Here is a 26,372-nt window from a genome sequence, read left to right on the forward strand (position 1 = left end):
GGGACACTTTCCCAGCTTTGGTTAATAGAATGAGAACGCAGCGGCGCGCATGGACCTGCCCATACCAGCAGAAGGCCTAACTAGAACAACTTCTTAATCTGCGAGCCGTGTTGTACAAGGTTCTAGGCTTTATTATTCGAGGCCTGACTGATATCAACTGGTCTCTCTCATACAAGTGTACTGATTAGTCGGCCGCATCAAGACTGCCAACGTGGATGTCGGCTCCATAGTAGTCAGGTCCAAATCTTTTCTAACTGCCTAAGAACAGCGGCAGACAGCCGCCATTTGATGGATCTAGGTCACAAACCTATCAAGAACATACACAAGACATTATGACGGACAGCATGGCTAATTCGGGTTAAGATTAGTCAATCTAGAAGACTTAGAAGACCTCCGGTATGTCTAATTCCGAGGTTGTCTGCTGCTCTTTTTATGTGCACGCCGTGCGGGCTGCGTGGGTTCGGATCTAGTCTACTGTGTGTTTCTTCATGAAATGCGTTGATGCTGTGATACGCGGAAAACTCCAGATGCCACTGTGCCCGCCTGTCTCCTATACACTGCCGATGCAGGTGCCGCGCTGTCTAAACGTTGGGTGAGAGGAGGTCATATTTTACACATCGTTCGACCTGGTCCAGAAATGCGTTGGTCAGCTCATGCTCCGCATCCGGTTCAAAAAAAAGTACGGGATGCTGAAACACATACATCGTCAATACTTATCTGAAGGAACCTCCTGGTCTCCAGGCCCATCCATAGAATGAGCATGCTGAAGTCGCCTCCCTTGGCCATGTCCTTGCCCTGTTGCGTGCTCAGTTGGCGCAAAATAGGCAAGCTGCTACTCAGGAGATCTGTGTTGGGATCCAAGGTGCGCCCGATGCCCTCGAGGAGGAAGATGCTGATGACAACATTGACGAAGTCGCCTTCGAGACGGACGTGATGGCTCCGAACCATGTCGAGGACCTTCTCTAAAATGTCTCCGATCTTCAGGTTGCCCAGAGCCAGGGTCTGGCTCTTGACTCCGAGGACCAAGTGTTGCATTTTGAGCGCAAAAACTTCCTTGTCTATCACAGCATCGGGCTGACGGCACCTCTCGCACATGAGATTCCCAGCCTTGTAGCCATCAAACTCCGCGACAGCACGGAAAAGATCGAGGAAGTTCTTGCGATTCGTTTCATTCAGCTCAGTGACCAGGCCTGTGTCGATGAAAATCAGCTGCGGACGGTAGCCTTCCCGGTCGATTTTCTCTAGTTCGGCATTCCACGCTTTAGAGTCCTTCCGGTGACGAAGGGGGCGAAGCCTGGCTAGCACCTTTTCCGTCACGTCGTTCTGCTCCGATGGTATTGTCTGATCCTCTCCATCCTGACGGCGAAGGCGGAGCTTCAAGGGCAGTTCGGGCTGTTCGGCCTCATAGAAACGGACCATTATATTTCCAGGATGCAAGTCGGCATGGATGAAGTTGTCAAGCAGTAACATGCGGAGGAAGGCGTCAAGTCCCTCCGAGGCAATATCTCGTTGGAATACACCGCCTCCATTCTCCAGGAAGTCAGCTAGTGGCATGCCGTGGGCGAATTCCTCTATCAAGACGTTCCTTGTCGTGAACTCGGTGTACGGGAAGGGGAACCAAGCTGTAGTGCGATTCCTGAAGTTCTTGCGGAAGATAGTGAGGTTCGCAGCTTCAATGCGCATATCGAGCTGCAGCTTCATCATCTCACCAAATTGCTCAACCTCGTCAGGCAGAGAGAGCCATTCTATCGTGGGGATGAGATTGAGAACCGACGCAATAGCTTTCATAATGCGCAAGTCACGGCGTACAGTGCGCTCGACCCCAGGATGCAGGACTTTGACAGCAACATATGAGGAAGGGACTCTTTTCGGCGTACTCTTGAGGACGGTGCCAACGTTCTTCGTAACGTTCTTCCGGATTGTTCCACCAGGTTGGTCATCGATTAGATCAGGGTCTCCGGGGCCTGCCAAGTCAGGCTTGAGCTTAGCCTTGTACACTTGAGCAATGGCCCCGACGCCGAGCGGCCTCTCATCGAATTCGTCAAAGATCTCCTCGAACGTTCGGTCTCCAAAAGCAGCCCGCACTATGCGCTTTGTTGCATGCATGGAGTGAGCTGGGGCATCTGAGTGTAGTTTTGACATGATCTCACACAGCTCAGTCGGGAAGATATCAGATCGAGAGGCGGCCCATTGACCCAGCTGTTGAAATAATTGTCAGTCTCTGACTATGCGTCTCCCGGAAGTGAGTTTCAGGCTAGCTTCCTGATGTGCTTCCACAGGTCTGGCCACTCAAGCCCTTCTGCCCCTTCACTCGTAGGAACAACATGGACATGGCCACCAAGGCGAATGAGTGTACCGTCACTTTCCATGTTTGTTACCAAGGTGATCAGGTGGAGATGCCACTTGGCTGCCCATATGGTGTCAAGTTCATGCCAAATTCATTGCCGGGTCAACTGGCTCCCCCTCTTGTCCCCCGTCCGGGTCTTTTCACTTCCATTTCTTCTCCTTTCCACCTCATTGTTGGCATCCACTTGGCTTCCTTTCAAGACTCTTGACCTCTCTCTTAGCCACTTGGCTTTCTTCCCCAACCACCAACTCCCCCAATCCAAGCTTTCTCACCGCCCACTTGGGTCTCCTTCACTTCAGTGGCCAGTCCTTGGACCCACTCTGCTCTGTCTGACCACACTTCCTCCTTCCTACCCACCCATCTCGACCTGTCTTCCAAACCACTTGGCTCTTCCTACCAACCCTCCCTGCAGCCACCTGCAAGGCCGATCTTGGCAACAAAGACACATCTCCTGCTGTTACCGTGGACAAATGATGGGCACCATTTTATCCCACACAGAGATTTCACCACCTCACCACCTCAGGGTCCACCCTCGTCACACCATGGCAGGCCCACGAGGGGCCTCATTTCTCAGGGCACTTCCTCATAATGGGGCCACGAGTTGCCAAACAAGGACACGATGCTTCCGATCTGGGGCTTGGTTCTCAAATCTAACATCAACTTTGAACGTACCTTGATGAAAGCTGGACCAGCCCATTCCATGCCCGTCACCAGGAAACCATACCACCAAAGTGTACCGGACCGTTCGCCATTACGGTCTTTCTGCCTTCCGCCGATCCATATTGCCGGAACAGCAAGGATGACTGGCACAAAGATGAGGGCAAGGTGGAGGAACCGGAACCCAGTGCAAAGCGGCTCCCAGACATAGAGATCAAGGAACAAGACAACCTTGTGGCGGAGCCGTGACACGCCTCGGTCGTCGTCATCAACCTTCTTGGCGATCTCCTTTCGGGATGCCTGCAGCATCCGCTGCTCGCCGGTGTCCCCTGAAGCCTCCTCGTTCTCGGAGAGCTTGACGAAGGCTGCCGTCCCTAGGGCGCCCGTGGCATGCGCTGCTGCCAGTAGGGGCACTCGTCCTTGGTGAGGCGGCGTGTTCCACTGCCAACCCTGCTCCTGCCTTTGGGAACCATGCCGCCTCTGACCGGACGTCTGCCCCGGCTTTTCTCCCGAGGGCTCTCCCGACTTCTGCTCTTTCTCTTCCCACCGCTTTGGCCACTTCTTCTGCCGTTCGTTTTGCCACTGGGTGCTTGTATGGCTTCTTATTTGGCCTTTCCGACCGGTCCGAAAGCAGGGGAGAATGGGCTTTGGACTTGTGCTCGACCTGCTCGCTGCAGTGCTCGTTGCTGCCCATGGCGTTGTTGGCAACTGGAGGATCGATCCTCGAATCCGGAGAAGCGAGAGCCGGCCTTGGGCCAGACAGGAAGGCCTCATCTCGAAGAACTGGTTGCTCTATGTTGCGACATAGTAATGAACCCAACTTGGTGTCGTGATGATTGGGAAAAGACCACTGAGGCTGGCGGAACGAAGTCAATCAGCACATGTCGAACTAAAGCTCTACGGTCAACAACCAATGACGTAGTGGCCGGCCGGGTGGTCCGAGCGCTGGAAGCTGGCTAAACTTCGGCTGACTGGGGATAAGTACCCTGAGAACATCATGGTGAGTCTCATCCTCCCAAAAGATCACACTTATACTCCTTTGGACTATGGTAGATGCTGTAAAATTTTATAGTATATATGAATGCTGAGTAAATTTACAGGCAAAATATAGTTGAGTTTGCTAAAGGGTTTGTTAGCTATACAAACGAGATGGATAATTCCTATCCTGCTCTGCCTCCTCCTTCACAGGCACACACTTGGTGTCGAGCCTGGCTGATGGAGGGGGGCAGCTTTTCTGCTATTGTTTTTAACACCGGCCCAAATCTTTCAATCAATCGCGTCTGCCACCAAAGTCACCAGTGGGCACACACACTCTCTCTCTCAGCTTCACAAATTCCGATACCATCCTTCAGTGTTCCTCTCGTGCAACAAGTTGCAACTCCGGCCAGCTCAATTTCTCACCAGGGAGCAAGTTAACACCAACTCCTGTACACTTTTTGAGATATTGCATCGGGCTTCCTACTCTACCATTACCAATCTGTGCATCGCGCATCGCCTCATCCTTCACGCAACAACCTCTACAACACAACAAACAAGTCAGTCTCTGAGTGCTTTAACCTGGTGAATTTGTGAGTATATCACCTACCCTCTCCTTCAGTGTTATTACTTTTCCCTGATTTTGTTGAAATGTATTGACATAGTTGGACAGTTTGTGGCAACACGCGTCAAACAACACGTCCTTCCCTGAACCATCACATCTCCTGGAACAAAGTACGTGAGTGACCATGAAGTCATAAACCCTATTTAGTTTTACTTGTGAGTGCCGCATCGGACAGACTATCACTAACTATTTCCTCAGAAAGGATTCAACCATGGCTTCACCTTCTGGCAATTCTGAAGAGGCCCCCGAGATCCGTTCGTCGTTGGAAATCATGGGGTGCCGTGCACCGCCTACTCGTGTCACCTTCGGTGGAAGTGCAGCAGCCAGGCTCAGTCGACCATCAAGTATGCCTGATGTGCAAAACATTGTGCTTTCCAACTCTCCTTTGCCTATGGAGGCGCAGACTACAGAGTCTGAGGGCAGCAGGCAGGAGAAAGCAAAGAGCTTTATCCAGTTTGTGGTGTCTGTCTCCTTCCTTTTCTTCAGTCTCTTGTCTATAACTGCCACCGGTGCAGTCATGACTGTCTTGAACCAGGTTGGAAGACCCATGCCTGTCGGTTACACTGTCTGTATGGTTGTCAGCATCACCATTCTGGTTCTCAGTGCTGCCGGTCTTGGTCACGTCTTGTGTGGCCCAACTACAGCCCCCTCACGAATTCAACAATCTCGACTACGTCGCTGGATGAGTCGCTGTCTACCATTCACGTGGAAACTCAGCCTTCCAAAATTCAAGTGGCCGTCTCTGAAAAATCAGTCTTCCCAACAAGCTCTTGGTAGACTACCTCACCCCAACGAGTTCGAGCTAGATAACTTGGGAATCCAGCGACACCGACCGCCAACCCCTTATCCTGGACTGATCAGACCGGTTCCTGCAGTCCCGCCGCGCAACTCCCATCAAGACAACCGCTACCTGACATTGCCCCTTGGCTTCCCTGCGCCTCCCTCTGGTGGAGTCAACCGCACAACAAGCAGAACGGGTCACACCAGCAAAATATCATTCCAGCCAGCTCCACGTTCGGTCAGCCCCTTATCGGATGTACCTCCCACTCCGCCTCCAAAGCAGCAGACTGTGTCTAGGTACCAGTCTCGAGAACACCTGCTCGCAACTACGGTCTCTCGTGAGACCATGGCACAGTCTGATACGAGAACCTCAATCTTGACTGAGCTTTGTGAAGCCGAACAAAGCTCCAATCAGGAGAACCAGCCGGGTACTACTGCCCAGCACTACCAGCTTGGCATCGTTAGCAGCAATTGTCCGGTTCAATCACCAAGACCAGCCCACCCTATCCAGCTGGCCCAGCTGGCATCTCCCCTGCGATCTCAAGGCAGAGAGAATGATGACTAGACTCTCCCGTCATCATGGTTTGGGACAGACTTGCAGCACCTGTTGCTGCAGTGTTAGGGTTCATCACGTTTGGATTTTCATGCCTTCCCTTGTCTTTTACTTCCTTTCTTCCGCCAAACTCATCTTCATGCTGTCTCAATTTGAGAACAAGCTTCTGCGAGCTTCTGCATGCATCAGCTACATGGCCTTCGATTCCCCCCCTGTTGCATTGCTGGATCCCAACGCCTCCTGGCCGTTTGCTCCCATGGAGCCTACCACGAGTCTATCATCTGGAGTCCTCCTGGTTCTGACGACTGCATCTGGTTTTGACGCCTGTGCCTGCTTGAGGGCTCATCTGTGGTTGGCCACCATTGGCCTGCCTTCTTCTAAGATCAATTTGTTGTAAGATAAAAGGAATTTGTATCAAAAGGAAGCATATTTATGGAGGAGGTGTGGACGAGATCACAATTATTTTTAGGAGATGTGGAATACACCACAACAGATGAATGATCAAGCACAAATCGTCAACAGCACTTGAGGCTGCTTCGACTGAACATGGCAGTAGCATAACCAGGCTTCATAGACGAAATTGACAAGGATTAAACTACAATGGTGGCAGGTGTTGAGCCAAAAAAAGGCTGTTCAGTTGTGCAACTGTCTAATTAAGTAACCGATAGCTGCCATCTGTTGATCAAGCGGCCCGGGCCTTGTTCTCCCTATACCTCTTCTGCTTGGCTGCTGTCTTTCTCCTCTTCGCCCAAGACCGATTGAGGTCGCCTCTGTTCTCATAAAACCACTTCTGGAAGTCAGTGCTGGGGTTGGTCTGTTCTCCCTCCTCATCATTTGCCTGGCTGGCACCCATAGGGCTGTTCGATTGATCATGATATTCCTCACCCTCTGGGATGCCTGGGCTCTCCTCCCTGTCATCTCTGAGTGGCCAAATCCTTGAATACCGGCTGGGATGGGCAGTATCGGGGGTGGGAGCTGCACTCCGCATACCTCGCCACTCAAAGTCCTGCTTAGAGAAAGGAGTCATGGGCAGCTGGCTGCCCTGGGAGGGACCTGCCTGACTGCTGTTTTCGTCATTATCGATCCCGGAGCCACCCACCCCTTCTCCTTGGCCAAGGTCGTTGTCGTCTTCTTCCTCAAGATCCTGCCCGCTGAAGAATGAAAAAGGCTGATCAGCTGTGGTGTCTGCCTTATCCTCTGCTTTGTCTTGCTGTTGCCGCTTGTACAAAGCTTCGAGAGGATGGATTTTGTTGGAGGAAGGGGTTGCCGGGGGTATCTTGATTGTGAGGCTCCTGGCCGAGCTCGAGGACTTTGGTCGAGCAGAATCTTGGGGGCTCTCCGAGCCCGTGCTGGTCGCAACATCTATAGCCAAAGACTTGAGGGCTGGGTGTGCAGCTTTGCGCTCCTTCTTCGCAGCAATGTTGTCATCCTCAGCCTCAGAATCCTCCCCCTCCTCTTCTGAAGAGCTTCCACTGCTACTAGTAGTGTCATCCTCGTCCTCATCATCCTTGGAAGTCTTCCTCTCGACTAGGGTCGTTGGCAAGCCCTTGGGTCTCGTGCTTTTGATGTTCTCAACCACATTTCCATCGCTGTCCACCCAGCCCTTGCCCTCCACAAATTCATATCCGGTTCCAGATGTAGTGGCGCCCTTAGAAGCCTTGAAGTATGTAGGGAACTTTGTTGTGTTCTTGAACTCATGGACAACAACTTCGTGCGTCTTGTGTTTCTTTGACTTTTTTGCCTCGCCTTGAGAGTCACCAGCCACAGTATCACGCTTGTTGGGTGGAAGTTGTGTCTTCACCAAGCATTCAGGCCCATCGGTGTATTCGGACTCGGCATCTCTCCGTCTCTTCTTCTTATCCTTCTTGTCCTTCCCCTCCTTCTCCTTTTTGTCCTTCCCTGACTTGGACTTTGCCTTTTCTCTCTCCTTCTCTTTCTTCTTCTTGGCCTTTGCCTCGTCTGGCGTGACCGTCCAGCCGCGCTTAATCTTGCGGCCCTCTTCTAACTCAATGCCGGCAATCTCCTGGGGGTCACGCTTCCTCTTCTTCTCTCGCTTCTCAGTTTTGGACTTCTTCGATTTGCGCTCCAGGTCACCGCCGGCAGCAGTGCTGATGATCGCATCGGGATCGGGCTTCGGCATGTTGTCCGGTCGGGCAGGTTCAACCCGAATCTTGACGCCTTTCAGAACTGCCCCGTTGAGCTTGCTCTTGATCTTCTGAGCGGCGGCAGAGGGGATTTCGATGAAACCGTATGGCCGCTCGGGGAAGGCCTGGAGTGTGTGGTAGGAGATTTCGCGAGCTTTTGGGAGGACAGCTTGTGGTACAATGACCTTGAGGAGCTCGGGATTCAGAGGCGCAATGTGGAGACGGGTGTAGTGTTCCTCTGCCTCTGGATCGGTCTTTGTCATGGGTGCATCGGTCATGACTTCCTGTGGTCTCTGCGATTTTGTACTGCCATCAAGACTCGGACAAAGATACTGGGTGGCGCCTAAGGCTGGATGACAAACGAAGCCAGCTCTATTTTTGATCTTCACAGCTGACCTTGGCTGCAGAAACTAGCGCCAGAAAAATAACTTGGAGGACCCTGAGCCGATAACGATAAGATAGACAGGGGGATGAGCTGCTATCAACGGAGCTGCAGACTTGAAAGTTAACCGGGGACACCTTCTTCATACCTGGGTATTACATGCTACCTACCTGAGGTACGTATCTTAGGTGGGCGGGAGCGGGCCATACCAATTTCGTAGCTACTGTGGTACCTAGGTACCTGGGTCACCTTGTTAGTCCGCTATTATTAGCCTACAGTTTGCAATGGCAGTTTGAAGTCACCAACTTGCAAGTAGCAAAGCCATCCAGTATTCCAAGGTCTTCCCACTGCTCAGCGAGAACCATCACCAACCATCCTCTCTCCCACTCAAACTACCAAACAATTAAGTTGCTGTGTTTTTCCGAAGAGATGAATTCTTGGCTATGGCAGAATCTATTTCCAACCATCTCATACATTTTATCCTGCAATAACTCCCCTCAGGACTTCATCCAGCTATGAAAAACACTCTTCAACAGTGAGGCTGACTGCCCCGTGTCCAGTATCCCCTGTAAAGAGGCTTGAATACTTAAATAAATTGGACAGCTTTGCTCCTGCGCTTTGAGAATCCCATCTTATTGGCTTGACGCACAGGTTCATTGAGTGCTTAGAGGCCCACTTCAGCTGTGCTCTCGTTTTTGTAGAGAAGGGCCAGCAGCTTGGGCAACAAGCTCCTTGAGAAAGCTCCTTGAGACTAGGCACAGCACTGAGCTGATGTGATGTGACTTGGAAGGAAATTGCCCACCACCCTGGTAGCCCGCCCTTATTACTGGACCGTTTCGTCATTTTTGCGGTGAACATGCACCCTCTCTTCTTCTTGCTCCTTCATCACTTTCAAACCATCCTTTCAGGATGTCCGGTCTGGTTTGATATTTCTCCCCTCATGTTCAAATGGCTTCTTCCTTTATGTTCCGGTTCTCTGCTCCAAAAGTTCACCGTCTAATACATTCATTTCACTTTTCAGAACCTGCTTCCATCCTCTCTGCTGTTGTGAGACGGAAGAAAAAGTGCCCCCTTTGTGCTTGTTACTTACTGGCCTTTTCCTTCCCCCACGTCCTCCTCACTTGTCCTGCCTCCATTACAAAGTGAAGGCAAGATACATCATGCATGTCATCTCGTGCCTTCCTCTTCTGTTATCATGTTGGGTCCTGGGACAAAAATGTCTCTGTCAACCATTCTCTGCTCTCATCTGGCATTTTCCTCCTTCTCTTACCTGCTCTTCTCTACCCGACCCATCAACCTCTTCTCAACCATCATCTCAAGCTCTCTCAGACTAATCCCTGATTCTGGCAAATAATCACCTAAGACACAATCATCATTCTTCCTAAAGCATACTTCATAAACAGCTCACATGGCGCTTTCGGCGCTGGACAAAAAGTACCCCCGTGAATCCCAGCACAATCCGGCTTTCATCCCTCGAGGTGAGGTGGAATATGTCTTTGACGAGATTGCAGAGTTTGTTGTCTCAGCAACCAGGAAGAACTGTCCAGAAACGGGCGACATGGTCATTGCTAAGGGGGAGTGTCGACTCACGCTCGGTGACATGAGAGGACTATCATACTATGTCCGTGACCTGACTGATGAGCTCTTCAAACCCAAGGAGTACAGGACAATGCACATGAAACACCGCAGACCTACACCTGTCGTATTCAACCCTCCAGTAGCCATGCAACCAACAGGCTCCACAACTGCTGATCCCATAACGTCCCTAAACACTAGTCCAGCCGATGGACCCATCAGATTCCCAGGCTTTCCACACAGGCTGCAGAGACTGCCAGGACCAAGCATGGCTACCTTTGTCTCGGCGGAAAACGTGACCGAGATCACCTGGTTTGGGCCCATATCAGGGTACCCAAGCCCTGATGAGGTGGAAGCTGAAGAGATTCCACTGCCCTCTCCCGAGGCACGAGAAATTCCGGCCATAGTTGTTACAAGACCCTCGGAAGAGGGAACCGGCACCTCAGCTGGCAACAGGCAAGGAACAGCAACCGCCGAAGGCATGACGAGAAGACCACAAAACTCGAGGCAGGTCCTGGCGGCTGTAGACGAGGAGGGCGAGGCATCGCAGTTGCAGGCACAGGACGAGCCCGAGCCGCCCAAGACGATTCTCGGCAAGATGCGCAGAAAGAGCGTCGAACTTGGTCAGACGGTTGGTGGCTTCATGAACGGCGCGTACAGGAACTCAGACTATAAGCCGCGCCGCGAGTCAAGCGCCTTGAGGATGCGAGCCATCCTCGACCGGCTCTCGCCACCGTAGCCGTCGGCAGAGGACAATGCAGATGTGTTCTCGGCCATGACAGGTGCTCGGTCCGTCACGTCCGAGGACGTCTTCAAGGCGAAGGGTCGGCTTGGTCGGGAAAAGCCAACACTGGCCGGATAAGCTTTGGCGGGTGGTAGCAGTAGCGGAGAGAGGTGCAAGAAGCCAGTTCGGGAGGTGCAGTGTAGTTTGTGCACGGCGCGATCGGCGCGTGGAAGTTCCCCGAGAGCAGGGGAGGCCCGGCCACATATATCATCAAACGTCGGCTTCCCGTCCAAGCTTCCGGCTCTCTGACAGCGGGGGGATCTGGCAGTCTGGAAAGGCGACGTCTGAGCCACCATACCTCATGCAGCATCCGATGGGGAGCGCAAGGCGTTTTTCGAGATTGCCTTGCGCTGTCGCTGCCCAGGCTCCCCACAAGGGCCGAGTTTAAACTGTGGTAGTGGGCGGGGAGACTCGCAAGAAGGGTACGGAAGGGCATGTGAAACCTGGATGCCAAGTGCGCTCAGCCTGTTTGGTTCATGGTGACAGTCCACAAGATGCCGCCTCCGTCCACACTCGGGTTGAAACACCAGTGTGCTGTGTCAAGGCATCCTAGGATAACTTGTCAGCGTTGCAAGCAAGGCAGCTTCGACAGCAGTTCGGTGGTATGCATCATTGACGCCGATGAACATGAGGCCAAAGTGGCTGACGTTGTCTAGATGTCGATGCTGTGCACTGGTTTGTTTCAGCTAACCCGACCGTCCCGGGTGTGATAGGCTCAGCCTGACAGCGTCACAATTTCAGACTAAAATCTGTGGCAATGCAGTGTGTCGTCCTGCTTTAAGAATGCTCCCTCCCATGGACTGAATGGACCATCACATGTGTCTGTGCAAGGCGTCGCGTCCACGTCACTCTCCCATGACAAATTCAGGGGGCATATTATCGAGAGGCTTCACTGGTCGCATGTACCAGATCGGCCCCGGCGCTTTTCCCACATTTCTCGCTCTCGCAAGTCTCCCGCAGGATATGCTGTGGTCGTTATGGTCAACACAGGGAAGCCGTCCGGTGCCTGTATCAACTGTCGGGAGAGGAGGATAAAATGCGACGAGGCAAAGCCGGGCTGCGTCAAGTGCCTCAAGTCGGGGAGAACGTGCGCGGGATACTCACAAGGCTTCAAATTGCGCGACCAGACGCAAAAGACGATTATCAAGGCCAAGTTTGGCAAGGGAAGCAAAGGCAAGCGGCTGGCTGCACTCAAGGAAAATGCGGCGACCAGCAAGAGCCCAAACTCAACCCTTTCACCCGAAGACTCCTGCGCGTCGAGCGCGCAGGATACACACCAACGAAGGTCCTCGGTGCCCGTCCAGGACGAGGTGACAAGCGGCCAAAGGGCACCTGGCGGTCACAGGAGGAACCTGTCGGACCCTATCACCAAGCCGAGGCGCGGGTCGACTTGGCCCATCTCGGCGGCCGACATTGATGGAAATACATCCGGGGTAATGGGTCTCGGCTTGCAATCGATACACACGCCGCTGGTCGACCGCGCGCGCTGTTACTTCCTCTCCAGCTATGTCGTGTACTCTCCCGGCAAGTCGGACACGGGCATGCTGACGTTCATCCCGTCACTGCTCGCATCAGAAGAAGGGTCGAGCCGATATTTCCAGGACATGTTCAGCGCCGTCTCCATCGCTGCGTTTTCCATGCGCCCCAACTGTAGGGAGGCCGCAGCTTCGACGCATCTGTACTACGGCACAGGCGTCCGCGGGCTGAGGGAGGCGCTCCAGGGCAAGGAGTCAGCCAAGTCTGACACCGTCTTGGCTACAACAATCCTGCTGGGGGTATATGAGGTATGTGTGCAACGGTGTCAAGGGATCAACAGAGTGCTTTGCATGCCGGGATGCTGATGCGCAGCGAACCACAGGGCCTCGCATCTGGCGACGCCGACAAGATCGCATACACACAACACTTCAGGGCTGCGCTCGAACTCCTGCGCCTGAGGGGCCCTGAGCAGTTCTCTTCCAAACATGGCACCGAGATGTTTGACCTGGTGATGGAGAGTCTGGTACGTATATACAATCTCGAACTCCCTTGGAAAGAGCGGGTGAGTTTGTACCATGATTACACCTCTTCCAACGCGACCCCGGGGGACCCCTTCCTCACTCTGCGCACATACACTAATAGTCATATTCACGCCCCCAGATGCGCCAGTATGACTTGTCTACCGTCATAGGAGACGACGACATCATTCGTTGGTCCACACAAGCCTCTAGTATTCCCCGCGCCAATCGACCACACCTGACGTCGATGAGGATGTTGGACCTGCGGTCCAAACTGGCTAGCCTGCTTGCGTCGCCAAGGAGAGATTCCGAGGCCACCCGCAAAGCCGTCAAGATACTCATGACGGCGCAAGAGTTCGAGAGGCGTGTAACCCAATACTACGAGTCGGAAGACCTGATGGCCAAGAAGAACCTGTGGCATACCAAAAGCGAGTCGGCACACATTGTGTATCCAGACTGGTGGACAGCGACCCGTTGGCTGAACAAGTACGCATTCCGTCTGCTCATCTGCCACATCATTGCAGATGTTTCAAACTGGCTGGCCGAATCTGCGGATCCGTGGCCTCAAACATTGGGGACAACAGCGTCTCACACCGCGAAGGAGGACATCCACAATATCATCGCTAGCATACCGTACTTGTGCTCCTGGAAAGGAATAGGAGAGGATCCTCCGAAGGGGGCCAAGTCACCGTGTGGAAGTGACGATGCCGCCTCGGTCGAAGGGATCACCAACCTGATGGTAATCTGGCCCCTGGTCCTGGCGGCGGAGAGCCAGTTTGTCACCCCGGAGCAGAAGGAATACGTGCAGGGCAGGCTTGGGTGGATCGGCCAGAATATGGGAGTCAAACACGCGGCCGTTGTGTGCGAGGTACGTTCACGAGCCACAACTCATCACCCGCACAAGCCTGGCGTTGAGAGGAGATTTTGGTGCTGTTGCAGAAACCGGCTAACCATCCTCACAACACACAGCAAATGAAGGCTGGCAAAGTGTCGGAAAGCTCGACACATGGCGGTCTGCGCGCAAAGGCGACCGTTCCTGGGCGGTGCCAAGCACGGCGGCCAGAGAGCGAGATCGCGTACTTGATTTCAGATGTGGACCTGTTCTGAGCATGCGGGTTCAGTCGATATCTAAATATTCTACAAACCGTGGAGTATCCGGGGGGGGCAGCTGCCCAGGTGTGTCTTATATAAGAAAAGACCGCCTCCACACCAGAGGGTGCCACTGGACATATTCAACTTTTGCGATACACCCGAGGAAGACAGGACTCGGTAAGAATACACTGGGAACAGAGCTCGGCATGTCAGTCAAGCACGGAGCGGCCGGCGAAACAGGCCATAACACGATTCAGGAAAAACCTTGGGTGGGAGGGGGTTTGGCGCTCCTGGTTGAATCACCAACGCGGGCAGCTGGTGACAGTCGGGAGAGGGCTGAAGTCTCAAAGTGCCCAGGATTATTCGACCTTATATCCACAATGCGGCTCCTGCCCAAGCTTTCCCACACGGCGGCTCGCTCCGCCCCCTTGTCTATGTACAAGACGCCTGGCTTGATGCGGCGTCCTGAAACCCTGCGGCCCAGGGGGCCGCGCGCAGGTCAACCCCCATTGAGCATGAACCGCTACTCCAGGGAATTAAAGTTTCTGACGGGCTGGGGTCTTGAGTTGTATCAGATGGCCTTATTCGTTCGAATACAGCACCCCTCGAGGGGCTCAACATGCTCAATTGCTGCACCTGTGCCGTTGCTGCGCTGTGTTGATCGTGGGATTAACTGCTCAAGTGACCCACTCGAGTCCTGTGAAACGCAATGTGTGTCAACGATGAGCGTCGGCGCCATCCACCACGATGATTTGCACCGGGGTTTAGAGCCGCACATCACGAAAGCGAAGGTGTCTACGATGTGTTATAAGTGCCATCCCTTCTTGTTGATCCCGCATGAGTTTGTCGATCGCCTTCATCCGATCCACTGATCTCCCCCGGCCTGTCATTCCTTCAGCAACCAGCCAGTCTCGATTGTAATCTTCAATTCTTCCCAGCTGGCCCTGCCCTCTATCGCCAACGCCTAGACTGTGTCTTGCCCGGCTCATCTGTCGCTTCTGTACGATTGACGTGCCGCGATTTGGCCCCCGCCCATTTGATACCCACACTCCGATATCCTATTCTCCGCCATGCGTTATACCGCCTCCTTCGCCCTGGCTCTGGCCAGCCTTTCCCTCACCGGTGCAGGTCAGTAACCCCCTCGCCGCCCAATGATACCTCGATATCCGCTGTGGACCGAAAGGGCTGACATTTCCATTTCCACCCCGCAAGTGCCCACCTTGGAGCCCCGCCAGAACGCCTGCTTCGTGGTCGGCAACGAAGCGCTCCCGCAGGAAGTCCAGGACTCGGTCACGTCCATCCAGTCCGCCGTGACCTGCGGCTCCGGGACGACCATCGACAAGGTGCCCGACGTGACGTCCGGGTCGGCGACCTTCAGCGACATCGACTTCTCCAAGTCCTCCTCGAGCCCCCTCCAGTTCGCCCTCGACACCTTCGCCACGCCCGCGAACCCCGCCGACGCCGACCTGGCCACCCTGCAGGACCAGCTCAACGTGTACCTGGCCACCGAGGCCGGCCTGCGCAGCGTCGGCGGCAGCCTTGCTATCAAGGTGCCCAAGTTCTTCCTGGCTATGCAGGTCAGCAGGGTCCAGACGGCTCAGGTACGCTCGTTCCTTCTCTTGTCTTGCCCTCCCGCCGCCCGGCCCCTCTTTCCATGTGTGCGTGAAAGTTGTCGCTGACTGGGGTAATTCGAACAGGGCAACCCACCTGCTGCTGCAGGCCAGCAGGTTGATCACCTCCGGGACAAGGTCACCAAGAACGCGGCCGGGGAGGACAAGGCGCTGCTGGACCAGGTCACCCAGCTGGCGGCTACAACCTAGGTTGAGCGAGGCGAGAGTAATCGGGGGTGGTCAGGGACGATGAATTGGAAAGCCTCAGTATTAAACCTCTTCGAATAATAATGGCCTGTTTTTTTGTTGTACATTGCGTGTTGCTGTCATTCCGATCGTAATCCTGTACAAGAAGAGAGGAGAGTTGGTTGTAATTTGCGACAGGGCCAGGCAATAATGGCCCTCAGGAAGACACGCACCATCCCGGTATACCCAATCCCAAACGCCAGCTTTCAAGTCAGAGTCTAGTTAGTCCACACCATGCAGCAATCCACCGATCAGAACCACGTGCTCCGCCGCTTCTGCCCGCCCGTCTGCCCGAATGCCCGGCTGAGCCAAGACATCACTGTTGAGACTTCTGGTTGGCCTCGCGTACTACTCCTCCCGAGGCCCTCCACCAGACGTCGCCGCCCCATCTCATCATCCGCTCAACAGCGCCGGTCGGGGTGAGGGCGGGCCGGACGTCGAGGTAGAAGACGGGCTCGCCGGTGGGCTCGGGAGGGCCGCTGTAGTAGTCGATCACGTAGCGCACCTGCTTCTCCTCGCCGTTTACGTTCCGAGCGACGTACCAGTCGTGGCGGTCAAAGGGGGGCTCGGTACTGCCGTCCTGTTAGCACCTGCGATTCCTTTTCTTGCCGCGCAAAAGCGAGACAGGACAGGGGCTGGATCTCAACTCACGCGAACTTGGCTGGGTACAGCCAGCCCATGACCTGGAACATGGCGGCCTTGGGGGTCATCTCCTTGGGCCGGCCCTGGAAGCGGATGAGGGTGGGGTTTATGGGCTCGGCGTTGGCCTTCCAGTCCAGGACGCGGCGGGTCTCGTCGGCGTTCTCCTCGCCGCGGCGGCAGATCTCCCAGGCGCGGGACAGGCCGCCGCCGAAGCGCCTCTCCCACTCGACGACCTCGGCCCAGGCGCCCTCGTTCAGGAAGTTGTGCACGGCCACCATGCTCTCGACGGCCGTGACGTCGGTGTCTGTGTAGCCCTTGCGCAGCAGGGCGTTGTACATCTGCTGGGGGGACGGGTATTCCCAGTTGCCGTCGCCGGTGCCCTTGGGGATGGAGCTCGGGTCCCGCTCGACCGGGAGCGCGTGTGTCTGGTTGGGGGCGGGCGCCTGGGATATCTCGCGGAACATGTAGTTCAGGGGGTTTATCTTGGACAGGAACGAGGCGTCATCGGCCTTGCCGGCTTGGTCGTGTGGGACGGGACATGACGACGGCGGAGGGGATGGGCGAGACGGGGCTGCGGAGCCCAGGACGTCGACGGTCTTGTTGTGCATGGGGCAGCTTGGCTGGGTTCTTGTCAGTCTCTGGGGTCTACAGAGTAAGGAACGCATGCCGGTGGAAGAGGCTTACAGGTGGTGCTGCATCCCCGCGCTGTTGATGTGGCACTGGGCAGGACGAGGGCTTTGGCGCCGGAGGAGCGGCGGACGGGGCATGAACCGCGGCAGCATCATCAGCCCAGAACCAACCCATGGTGCTTGATTGTTGTGCGATTCTGTTGGTACGGCTGACAAGAGCAATCAAGTCGAGAGAAGACGGTTTTTGTTTGCAGTGCAATAGTTGGTAAACCTGGTCGGGATTGGTAAAAGATTGACCCAGACTGGAGGATGATGGAAAGATGGAAATCGTCATTGCAAGGGTGCGGCTTCTGGAAATTTTAGTGGAGTCGCCTCTTCGGGTGAACGCGGCTCGGCTTCCCCACGGCCTGTCTACATCACTTCAGCATCGACAGGATGATTTCCCATTCTCTCATTCTCCCATCCCACCGCAGGCTATGAACTAGGCTTTAGAGCCTTGAATGTCTTGGTTATGTTGGTGATCGCCTCCTCGACCGGAAGCCTCTCCATGGATGATGCCCCGTAGAACCCATGGACTCCCTTGACCCTCTCCAGCACGTATTTTGCATCGTCCGGGGTTGCGATGGGCCCACCGTGGCACAGCACCATCACGTCCGGCTTGATCTTCACAGCAGCTTCTTGGATCTCCTGGATCAGCTTGACGCTCTCGTCAAGCGTCTTCCCGCTGGTCGCCCCTATGCTGCCGGACGAGGTGAGGCCCATGTGTGCCACCAGAATGTCCGCTCCCGCCTCTGCCATCTTCTTGCTCTCCTCGACGTTGAAAACGTAGGGCGTGGTCAACATGTCCATCTCTCGAGCCTGGCGGATCATGTCGACCTCCTGGTCATATGACATGCCGGTCTCCTCGAGGTTGGCCCTGAACTTGCCGTCTATCAGTCCCACCGTCGGGAAGTTCTGCACCCCGGCAAACCCCAGGTCCTTGAGCTGCTTGAGGAACCCAGGCATGCTTCGGAAGGGATCCGTGCCGCAGACCCCAGCTATCACCGGCGTTTGCTTCACGATGGGGAGAACCTCGTTGGCCTGGCATGTAGACACCTGGTCAGCCCTGGAAAGCCGTCAGCGCGTGTTGGGGTTGGGGTCCTCTGTGCTTGCCATGTCCAGGACCACATCGTTTGCATTGCCATAAGGCATCAGGCCAGCCAGCGAACCACGGCCCGCCATTCGATATCGCCCGCTGTTGTATATGATGATCAAGTCCCCTCCCCCTTCTTCCACGAACTTGGCAGAAAGCCCAATCCCCGCCCCGGCTCCGACAATGGCATGGCCCTTGGCCACCTGGCTTCGCAGCTGGGCCAATATCTCCTGGCGGTTTGTCGGCGGAGCCATGTTTGGTTGTCTTGTCTACCACACGTATGGGGAGCGACTTTCGGTTTGTAGCAATTTGTACTGAGTATCAGAAATCACAAGAGGCTTGTCTCTCGTGATACAAGTATCTTTGTTGACCCCGTTGATCCTGACGTCACTAGGACATCTTCAAATGAAGCCCGAAGCCCCCGCAATTGTGCCTCTCATCCCGACCTGTCAACGGCAGTGTAATTCTACCACTTCCCAAAGCTCTCGGCACGATTCAACAATTGACTTCGGCCGATGGCCCGATTCGCATGTTGGCTTGAGGCATTTCTACCTTTGCGTGTTGACATTTCTGCAACGAATCCGCCTGGCTTCTCCCAGCACTTGACCATTGGAAATATCACATTGACAAGGCCTCTTTCACCTTGGCTGGCCAGCTTCAATACCATCATCCATCTTTAGTTTGACATCATTCTGTGTTTGAAGAGCCAGGCTAACTACTTTATTGATTGAAAACCTCGAAATTGGTGCTCTTGATTTCTCCACATATTCCCCCGGGGCCGTCTCATTCTTGCCGATAATTATCAGATTCTGGTAAAAGGCTCATTCAATCAACTCCTAGGCGACTACTGTGCTCTGCCCTACACCATGTCTAACCCCGGAGCCCCAGCTACGGTTCTGCTCTTGGGCACATGCGACACTAAGTTGCAAGAACTACTCTTTCTCAGAGATCAGATACGACATCATGAATCGGTGGAGGTCATGTTGCTCGATGTTGGCCGAGAAAACGTAGAACACAGTGCTATCAACTTTAGCCAACATTCTCTTCTCAGCGAGCACGGCGGAGGCAAAACGACAGCCGAACTGCCCCGGGGTGAGCTCGTCAAGTTCATGGCGGCTTGTGCCTCTCGTGCTGTCAGGCGCCTCTTCGACGAGGGCAGAATCCATGGCATCATCAGCGCTGGCGGATCAGGGGGGACCAGTCTCGCAGGTAACGTGGTCTCTATCGTCTCCTTCTAAATCGAGTTACATGCATTACCTGTGTCTAACCCCAACATTCGTGTCGTTGAGAGGAAACGTTTCGCTGACAATTAGTAAGCCGAGGTAATGAGGGAGGTCCTGCCAATAGGCTTTCCCAAGATGATTGTTTCCACCGTCGCCAGCGGTGACACGGGACCACTGGTGGGCGAGACTGATATCGCAATGCTGTACTCGGTGGTAGACGTAGCTGGACTGAACCAGGTCCTGAAAGACATCCTCAGCAACGCAGGGGCTGCCATCGGAGCCGCTGCAAAAGCGTACGTATCTAGGACACGCGTCACACAGGAGAATACAGGCGGATCCAAGAAGCGTATCGGCATCACAATGTTTGGCGTGACGACTCCAGGTGTGGATGCGGTCCGCAAACACCTGGAGTCTAAACACGACGTCGAGATATATGTATTCCACGCAACGGGACATGGCGGAAAAGCTATGGAAAGGCTGGTGCGACAGGGCCAGCTGGACGCTGTGCTTGACTTGACGACGACCGAGATATGCGACTTGCACACCGGCGGGGTTATGTCGGCCGGCCAGGACCGCCTCGAAGCGGCCGCCTTGGCCGGAATCCCCAATATCATAAGCCTTGGGGCCACGGACATGACCAACTTCGGCCCGAAGAGTACAGTCCCCGAGAAGTACAAGGGCAGGAACCTTTACGAGCACAATCCTACGGTGACCTTGATGAGGTCGTCGCCTGAGGAGTCTCGACAAGTTGGCGACTTCATCGTCGAGAAGTTGAAGAATCATGCCAAGAGGCCGGAGCTGGTTCAGGTGTGGATGCCCCTTGGGGGAGTCAGCATGATTGCTGTGCCAGACGGACCTTTTGCCGATGAGGAGGCGGACAAGGCACTGTTCTCATCTGTACGGGACGGCCTCGCGGGATCAGGTATCCGGGTTGTGGAAGACAAGAGGGACATTAATGACGAGGGGTTTGCTCATGATATTGCAGATGCCTTGGCTGGGCTTCTGGGTTTGTAGTGGTTGCTGCGAAACACTTGATGCGTTCCAAGCCAGCAAGCACAGTCGAGGAAACTACGCATTGTAGGCGCCCGCGGGCTGGCCGAACCGGCTATGATAATAATTGTGATCCGGATCCAAAGATGCCCTGTCGTGTGGTCGTTCACAAGCAACCTTCGGGGCCAGGGCGAACAGACGTAAGTCGAGTTTTTGGTATCATTTCCCCAAGCGCATCGGCTGCCCAATTGAAGCTGGTGGACGGTGCCGCAATCCCGGAGGCTCGGAGACGAGTGACGGGCAAAATATCCGCATTTACCGCTGCGCCGGAGAACGGGTAACGTTGCAGATCTCCTGGCATCCATGTAACATATCCGGGAGCACGCTGCTAAATCTTGGCCAGGCACGGGCGGCCACCACCTCACTTGCTCACCTCTCCAATATTCCAACCGAGGAACACGGAAACAATTTCCCTGCGGCTGCTCCCGAGATTGAACTGCCGCAACTACCGCTTCATGGGACCGGTGTGGCCTATCTGGAGCGCGTGTCAAGCCAGTCAGCTTAAGAGACCCGGGAGTGCCCCAGCTGACGCCCTCCCTTACCTCCCTCTCGGCAACAAAGATTGACTTGTCACTTTGAGCCGAGACCCCACGTAATGTGTTCCATTGCAGATGCTTTATCAGGGCGATGATGAGGTCCGGATGCCACCCCGGGCCACGTTGTTTTGATAAGGTCTGGCTTGGACGTTGGCTCGACTCGGTCATGATTCGTTGAGGGTATGCCCACGCTATCAAGGCCGGACCACACAGCACGCGGGATCGTGCGGGCGCGTGTCTGTATTAGTATGGGACACGATGTTACGCCCCGTCCAGCGGTTCTCGGCCCTTTCCTGTGTCGGCGACAACTTGACAACTTCCAAAAGGAGCAAGTGACCACACGAACCCCGGCTCGTCCACCTTCTGCCCTTGCTCACATGCAACCTCCCACCAGCAACGACTAATAAGCACCCAACCGGCAGGCTGAAATCCTCCAGGGTCCTTTGTACAGCATATGACTGTTTCCATTGGTTGGCCGCCTCGGCAAGGGAGATTCGGTTAATGATCGAAGCATATCCGATTCGAGAACAAAGACTTCACAAGACTGTGCGGGTTGTTGGTACCTGCATCTGTGTCCCCCGTCTAGGCCAGATGACAGGGTCAGTCATCTAACGCACGATTGACATGATGCAACCCCTTGTGCCAGACTACAGACTGCACTTTACTATTTCAGCCATTTTGCCCTTGCTTGGGAGATTACATGTCTATCCTGTTGGCTATGAGGGCCGGTCAGCTGGTCGAGCGCTCGGTGGACGGAGGCAAGTGGACACTTGCCGCCAACACCAGCAGGCACCTGGTGAGATGAGATACTGACGAGGCGAGGCGACGAGCTTGCCCTGGTGATGGCACCTTGATCATACGTCCCTGCGATCCCTTGCCTGGAGAAGAAAGGGGTATGTGCATTTTCTGTTCCCCGGGCCCACGAATCAGGATCGGCAACGTTGCTGCTGTTGAAGATATCAATTTCTTGTCCGGAGGACTGCCAGGCTTGGAGTGGAAGTTACCACGTGTGAGGTCGACAAGAGACATCCTGTTGGTCATTTGTCTCGTGCCTGATAAAAACTATGCTACATCGACACGCGACATTATTGATTAAGAAGTCAGACATAATATATAACTTAGAACACCGACGCCCGAATACCATTACTATAAGTGTTCGACAATGCTTTCTCCCGCCCAGACGCAGCATCACACAGTACATGAATTCACTTTTGGCTTCAAACTCTGTACAATATGCGTTTCAATCTTCTTGCTCCAATCCTGGCCCTGGGGCCCTGGCTCGTGTCTTCCAGCCCTATTGCACAAGTCGATAAGCGAGCCACTGGCTATGAAAACACTGTATATTTTACGAACTGGTAAGTGTCTTCTTGGTGGAGTCAACTTGAACAGCGCATGGGCTGACGCATGTCTTTTCAGGGGCATATACGGACGGAACTACCAGCCTCAGGACTTGCCAGCCAACAAGCTCAGCATTGTCCTCTACGCTTTTGCGAATCTGAGGAGTACTGGTGAAGTGTAAGCTAACATTGCCAAGCCTGACCTTCTCGACTCTCTGACACTAGACCAGGTATTCTTCTGATGTTTACTCGGACCTCCAGAAACACTATCCCACCGACTGTAAGTCTATAAGGCTTTCTGTACTGTTGGCGAGTTGGTAAAAATTAGTGCTGATCAGTCAAATTTCAGCATGGAATGACATCGGAAATAACGCGTATGGTTGCGTGAAGCAACTATACATCCAGAAGAAAGCCAACCGACAGATGAAGGTGCTTCTTAGCATTGGTGGCTGGACTTACTCAACCAACTTTCCCGCAGCAGCCAGCACTGCTGATAGCCGTGCGCTCTTCGCCTCGACCGCAGTGACCCTGATGAAAGACTGGGGCTTCGGTATGTCTTCTCCACAGCGGGAGCCGAGACGGAATTGCTTGAAAGGCGACTAATGAACTGATTCGTATTTCTCCAGACGGCCTCGATATCGACTGGGAGTACCCAGCAGACGCGACTCAAGCCGCCAACTTCGTCGCGCTGCTCCAGACCGTCCGCAAGGCGCTGGACGATTATGCCGCGCAGTACGCGCCTGGCTACCACTTCCTGCTGACCATCGCCTCGCCCGCCGGCCCGCAGAACTACAACACAATGCAGCTGTCCGCCATGGCCCAGTACCTCGACTACTTCAACCTGATGGCGTACGACTACGCAGGCGGCTGGGACAGCACGAGCGGGCACCAGGCCAACGTCTACCCCGCCAGCGACTCGGGCAACGCCCAGGCGGTCAAGTACTCGACCGAGCGCGCGGTGACTGACTACATCGCGGCCGGCGTCCCCGCGTCCAAGATCGTCCTCGGGATGCCCCTCTACGGCCGCTCGTTCGAGGCGACAGGGGGCATCGGACAGACCTACACTGGCGTCGGGTCTGGGTCTTGGGAGAATGGCGTCTGGGACTACAAGGTGCTGCCCAAGGCGGGCGCGACCGTCATCACGGACCAGGCGGCGGGCGCGACGTACAGCTATGACTCCGGGTCCAAGGAGCTCATCACCTACGACACGCCCGCGATGGTCTCGACCAAGGTTGCCTACCTCATGAGCAAGGGCCTCGGCGGGAGCATGTTCTGGGAGGCGTCGGGCGACAGGAACGACACCGGCAGTCTCCTGACTACTAGCTACAACGCGCTGGGGTCGCTCAGCTCGTCGCAGAACTTGCTTAGCTACCCGAACAGCCAGTATCTGAACATCGTTGCTGGTGTGCCGAGTTGAGAGAGCCTGGGGGAGATAGACCATGCGCCAGTTACCGGGTGTGGCAGGGGACTGGCAATTCCATTTTGTACATACACGCCTCAGAGATAGGGCTTTTATATTTACAATTTCATTTATAATTTGAATTTTTCCTGACCCTTGACTCATCTCCGTGCCGGAGCTGATTTGATTTCCACTGTAATACCTGTCTGCGATGTGGTCTGCACTGCCGATTTTGTGATTAGCTATGTTCAATACCAGCCGTGCCGCAGGAGCTGCTCGGGCTCAAGCTGTCTGAATACAGGTACACTGCTTTATATGGTGGTCTAGTGTACCATCAGGGACTGTTACGGAGACACCGTTCTATGGTGCCGCTTTAGTTTTCATATCAAATGCACAAAGTTAGACACATGACGGGGTTTAAAGATCAATGAAGCATTCGATCCATCCCTGTCAGTTTGTCTGTTTTGGTCTAAACACAAATGCGTTTTGAAACACCCATCAACGATGGGCCTTTCTGCCATGTCATAGGAGTTGTCCATCGGAGATTGTGCCAATCAAGATTGACTAATGAAATACTTATAAATTTCACTGCAAGAGTTCAGCTCTCTTTTTCTTGATGCTATCCTCCTTCTTGTTGGCCTCTTCCGTGTCGAAGCGTTCCTTCTCAAGTTGGACTCGTGCCTCGTTCTCGTATAGGTTGATCATAAATGATATACTGTGGAAGAGCTTGGGGGAAACGAAGTCGCATTGAATGTGTATGGTGCTTGATTGTTGGGAGGAAGGCTACCTACCTATGGAAAGCGTGCCCGCAGGCGAAGCTTTAAGCAGGTCGCCCAAGGGCCGCCAGTCACTCACTCACACACACTCACATATACCTTATAGATAGCTAGCTCCTCTTATGGGAATATTGTTAGTACGCTATGTCAGCTGCGCCGCACTGGGAGCAACCAGAGCCCCTCTCATTTTGGCATGAAAATTTCTTTCTGCCCAGGTGCTTCAGCATAAACCCGATCCTGCCTACTTCAAGCTTTTTTTCTAACAAGCAAATTGCCACCATCAATTCCTCCTGCCTTGCTTGGGGTAGCTGCAACTCCGTCCGCAGACGTCCGCACTTCCCATCACATGGAACCTCTAGCTTGAAGCAGACATTCCAATAGATGATATGCCTAAGCCCAACAGCAAGACTGTGCAACCTGCGAGGCTAAGCCTAGCGATCAAAAAGAAGTCCATCCAAGATTCCTCAAAAACATCCAAGTCGTCTGTTTGTACAGGGCAGAAAGCCCCAACAAAGGAGCCAACAAGGACAAGCCATTCAGAAGCAACCACCAACAAGGCACCACTCAGGCCAATTCCAAAGGCACGAGAAAAGAAGGCCAACATCATGTCAACCGATTCGACACCTCTGCGAACTTGTGACTCAATGCCGCTTGACCGAGGGGACTTCGTGGACTCTGATCATGAATGCGACATTGAAGATGAGTCAGAAGACACACTGCAATATCTCAACGGCTATTTCTACCCGGTATGCATCGGGGATGTTTTGAGTGAGCGATATGAAGTCATCCATAAGCTTGGGCGAGGCGGCTTTGCGACCGTATGGCTAGCTCATGACCGGAAGACCGGGGAAGATATGGCTCTGAAGATTCTCAGCTCAGCTGGGTTTGCTGCCGAGGAGTACGAGGCGCATCTGAGAGTCGCACAAAGAGTACGGGATCGTACTCGAATTGTCTTGTACCAGGACAATTTTATTCTCAGCAGAACAGCCAGTAATGTCACGTACAAACATACCGTCTTAGTGTTCCCATTACGGGGCCCAAACCTGTCAACCCTTGTGGAGTACACGAAGAAACCTCTTTCTATGACCTACCGCATGTCAGCCGCAAAGCAACTTCTACAAGCTGTTCTCAGTCTGCACGATGCTGGTCTAGTACATAGAGGTCAGTCGCCCAAGCAATCTTTGCTTTCTCTACACTGTTAATTAAGCTTCTTTTCCAGATATTGTACTTCCTAATATCGTGTGTGGTCTCAATGTAGACCTCGGAAAGATGTCTACGACAGACAAGTATGAGCTTCTTGGCCGGCCCCAAAAAGCACGAGCACTGGTACGGAACGATCAAGTGGTTGGGGAATTAGTTGCACCAGCCAATTTTCCAACCAAAATCCTTGGCTCAGATATCTATCTTTGCGATTTTGGAATCCTGATCGAGTCCGGTACCTCAGTGCCTAACAAGCTCCAGTCGCCGCCAGGATATTGTGCCCCGGAGCTCTTCCACAACTTCGAACCTAGCTTTGCTAGTGATATGTGGAGCTATATAGTTGTGTTCTTGTATCTTTATGTGCAACATCCAGTATTCTATGGGCCAGGCTTTGCGGGTAAACTTGGCTCAATCGTCAGTCGTGTGGGGATGCTACCACTAGAGTGGAAGGGTTGCTATACAGCTTACGATAAGGAAGAAGTTGAGGCATCATGGTATGGCAATGGCTCACAATCGAAGGATCTTCTTAGCGAGTTCTTGGACCAGCATCGTCCTGATATCAGTGCGAGGGAAAAAGCACTTACGCTGTCGGTTATCCGCCAGGTATTCCGTCCGAGGCCTGAGGAACGCATCAGAGCTTCAGAATTGCTGGAGAATGAGGATTTCAGGGCTTTGATGAGGCTT

General features: G+C 54.0%; 9 protein-coding genes across 9 annotated transcripts; 5 read left to right on the forward strand and 4 right to left on the reverse strand.

The window, feature by feature from the left end:
- Positions 1–345: 345 nt before the first annotated feature.
- Positions 346–3,870, reverse strand: KVR01_004852 (uncharacterized protein). The gene is made up of 3 exons (XM_044786212.1): positions 3,020–3,870; positions 703–2,199; positions 346–626 (listed from the first exon to the last, which is right to left on the reverse strand). Exons 1-3 carry the CDS (start codon positions 3,776–3,778, stop codon positions 582–584), a joined length of 2,301 nt encoding a protein of 766 aa, XP_044645297.1. The 5' UTR covers positions 3,779–3,870; the 3' UTR covers positions 346–581.
- Positions 3,871–6,467: 2,597 nt separating this feature from the next.
- Positions 6,468–8,501, reverse strand: KVR01_005578 (uncharacterized protein). The gene has a single exon (XM_044788897.1). It carries the CDS (start codon positions 8,357–8,359, stop codon positions 6,620–6,622), a length of 1,740 nt encoding a protein of 579 aa, XP_044646023.1. The 5' UTR covers positions 8,360–8,501; the 3' UTR covers positions 6,468–6,619.
- A 1,370-nt stretch (positions 8,502–9,871) lies between these two features.
- KVR01_005662 (uncharacterized protein) lies at positions 9,872–10,777 on the forward strand (the record flags this gene model as incomplete). The annotated part of the gene is made up of 1 exon (XM_044784837.1): positions 9,872–10,777. One exon carries the CDS (start codon positions 9,872–9,874, stop codon positions 10,775–10,777), a length of 906 nt encoding a protein of 301 aa, XP_044646107.1.
- A 1,022-nt stretch (positions 10,778–11,799) lies between these two features.
- Positions 11,800–14,829, forward strand: KVR01_005368 (uncharacterized protein; the record flags this gene model as incomplete). The annotated part of the gene is made up of 4 exons (XM_044791714.1): positions 11,800–12,606; positions 12,681–12,821; positions 12,959–13,643; positions 14,807–14,829. 4 exons carry the CDS (start codon positions 11,800–11,802, stop codon positions 14,827–14,829), a joined length of 1,656 nt encoding a protein of 551 aa, XP_044645813.1.
- A 149-nt stretch (positions 14,830–14,978) lies between these two features.
- On the forward strand, positions 14,979–15,728 carry KVR01_005145 (uncharacterized protein; the record flags this gene model as incomplete). The annotated part of the gene is made up of 3 exons (XM_044789221.1): positions 14,979–15,036; positions 15,121–15,509; positions 15,606–15,728. The coding sequence occupies 3 exons, from the start codon at positions 14,979–14,981 to the stop codon at positions 15,726–15,728; spliced, it is 570 nt and encodes a 189-aa protein (XP_044645590.1).
- A 352-nt stretch (positions 15,729–16,080) lies between these two features.
- KVR01_005398 (holocytochrome c synthase CYC3) lies at positions 16,081–17,210 on the reverse strand (the record flags this gene model as incomplete). The annotated part of the gene is made up of 3 exons (XM_044793907.1): positions 16,081–16,336; positions 16,416–17,026; positions 17,091–17,210. 3 exons carry the CDS (start codon positions 17,208–17,210, stop codon positions 16,081–16,083), a joined length of 987 nt encoding a protein of 328 aa, XP_044645843.1.
- A 299-nt stretch (positions 17,211–17,509) lies between these two features.
- KVR01_005305 (uncharacterized protein) lies at positions 17,510–18,421 on the reverse strand (the record flags this gene model as incomplete). Its single annotated transcript, XM_044790311.1, has 2 exons — positions 17,510–18,115; positions 18,188–18,421. 2 exons carry the CDS (start codon positions 18,419–18,421, stop codon positions 17,510–17,512), a joined length of 840 nt encoding a protein of 279 aa, XP_044645750.1.
- A 167-nt stretch (positions 18,422–18,588) lies between these two features.
- Positions 18,589–20,517, forward strand: KVR01_005250 (uncharacterized protein). Its single transcript, XM_044793929.1, has 2 exons — positions 18,589–19,376; positions 19,485–20,517. Exons 1-2 carry the CDS (start codon positions 19,034–19,036, stop codon positions 20,402–20,404), a joined length of 1,263 nt encoding a protein of 420 aa, XP_044645695.1. The 5' UTR covers positions 18,589–19,033; the 3' UTR covers positions 20,405–20,517.
- Positions 20,518–22,152: 1,635 nt separating this feature from the next.
- KVR01_005541 (uncharacterized protein) lies at positions 22,153–23,855 on the forward strand. The gene is made up of 5 exons (XM_044793405.1): positions 22,153–22,331; positions 22,393–22,491; positions 22,544–22,593; positions 22,663–22,863; positions 22,940–23,855. Exons 1-5 carry the CDS (start codon positions 22,210–22,212, stop codon positions 23,728–23,730), a joined length of 1,263 nt encoding a protein of 420 aa, XP_044645986.1. The 5' UTR covers positions 22,153–22,209; the 3' UTR covers positions 23,731–23,855.
- Positions 23,856–26,372: the final 2,517 nt, after the last annotated feature.

The sequence above is a fragment of the Diaporthe batatas genome (assembly GCF_019321695.1).
Source record: "Diaporthe batatas strain CRI 302-4 chromosome Unknown Contig00005, whole genome shotgun sequence".
Lineage (NCBI taxonomy): Eukaryota > Fungi > Ascomycota > Sordariomycetes > Diaporthales > Diaporthaceae > Diaporthe > Diaporthe batatas.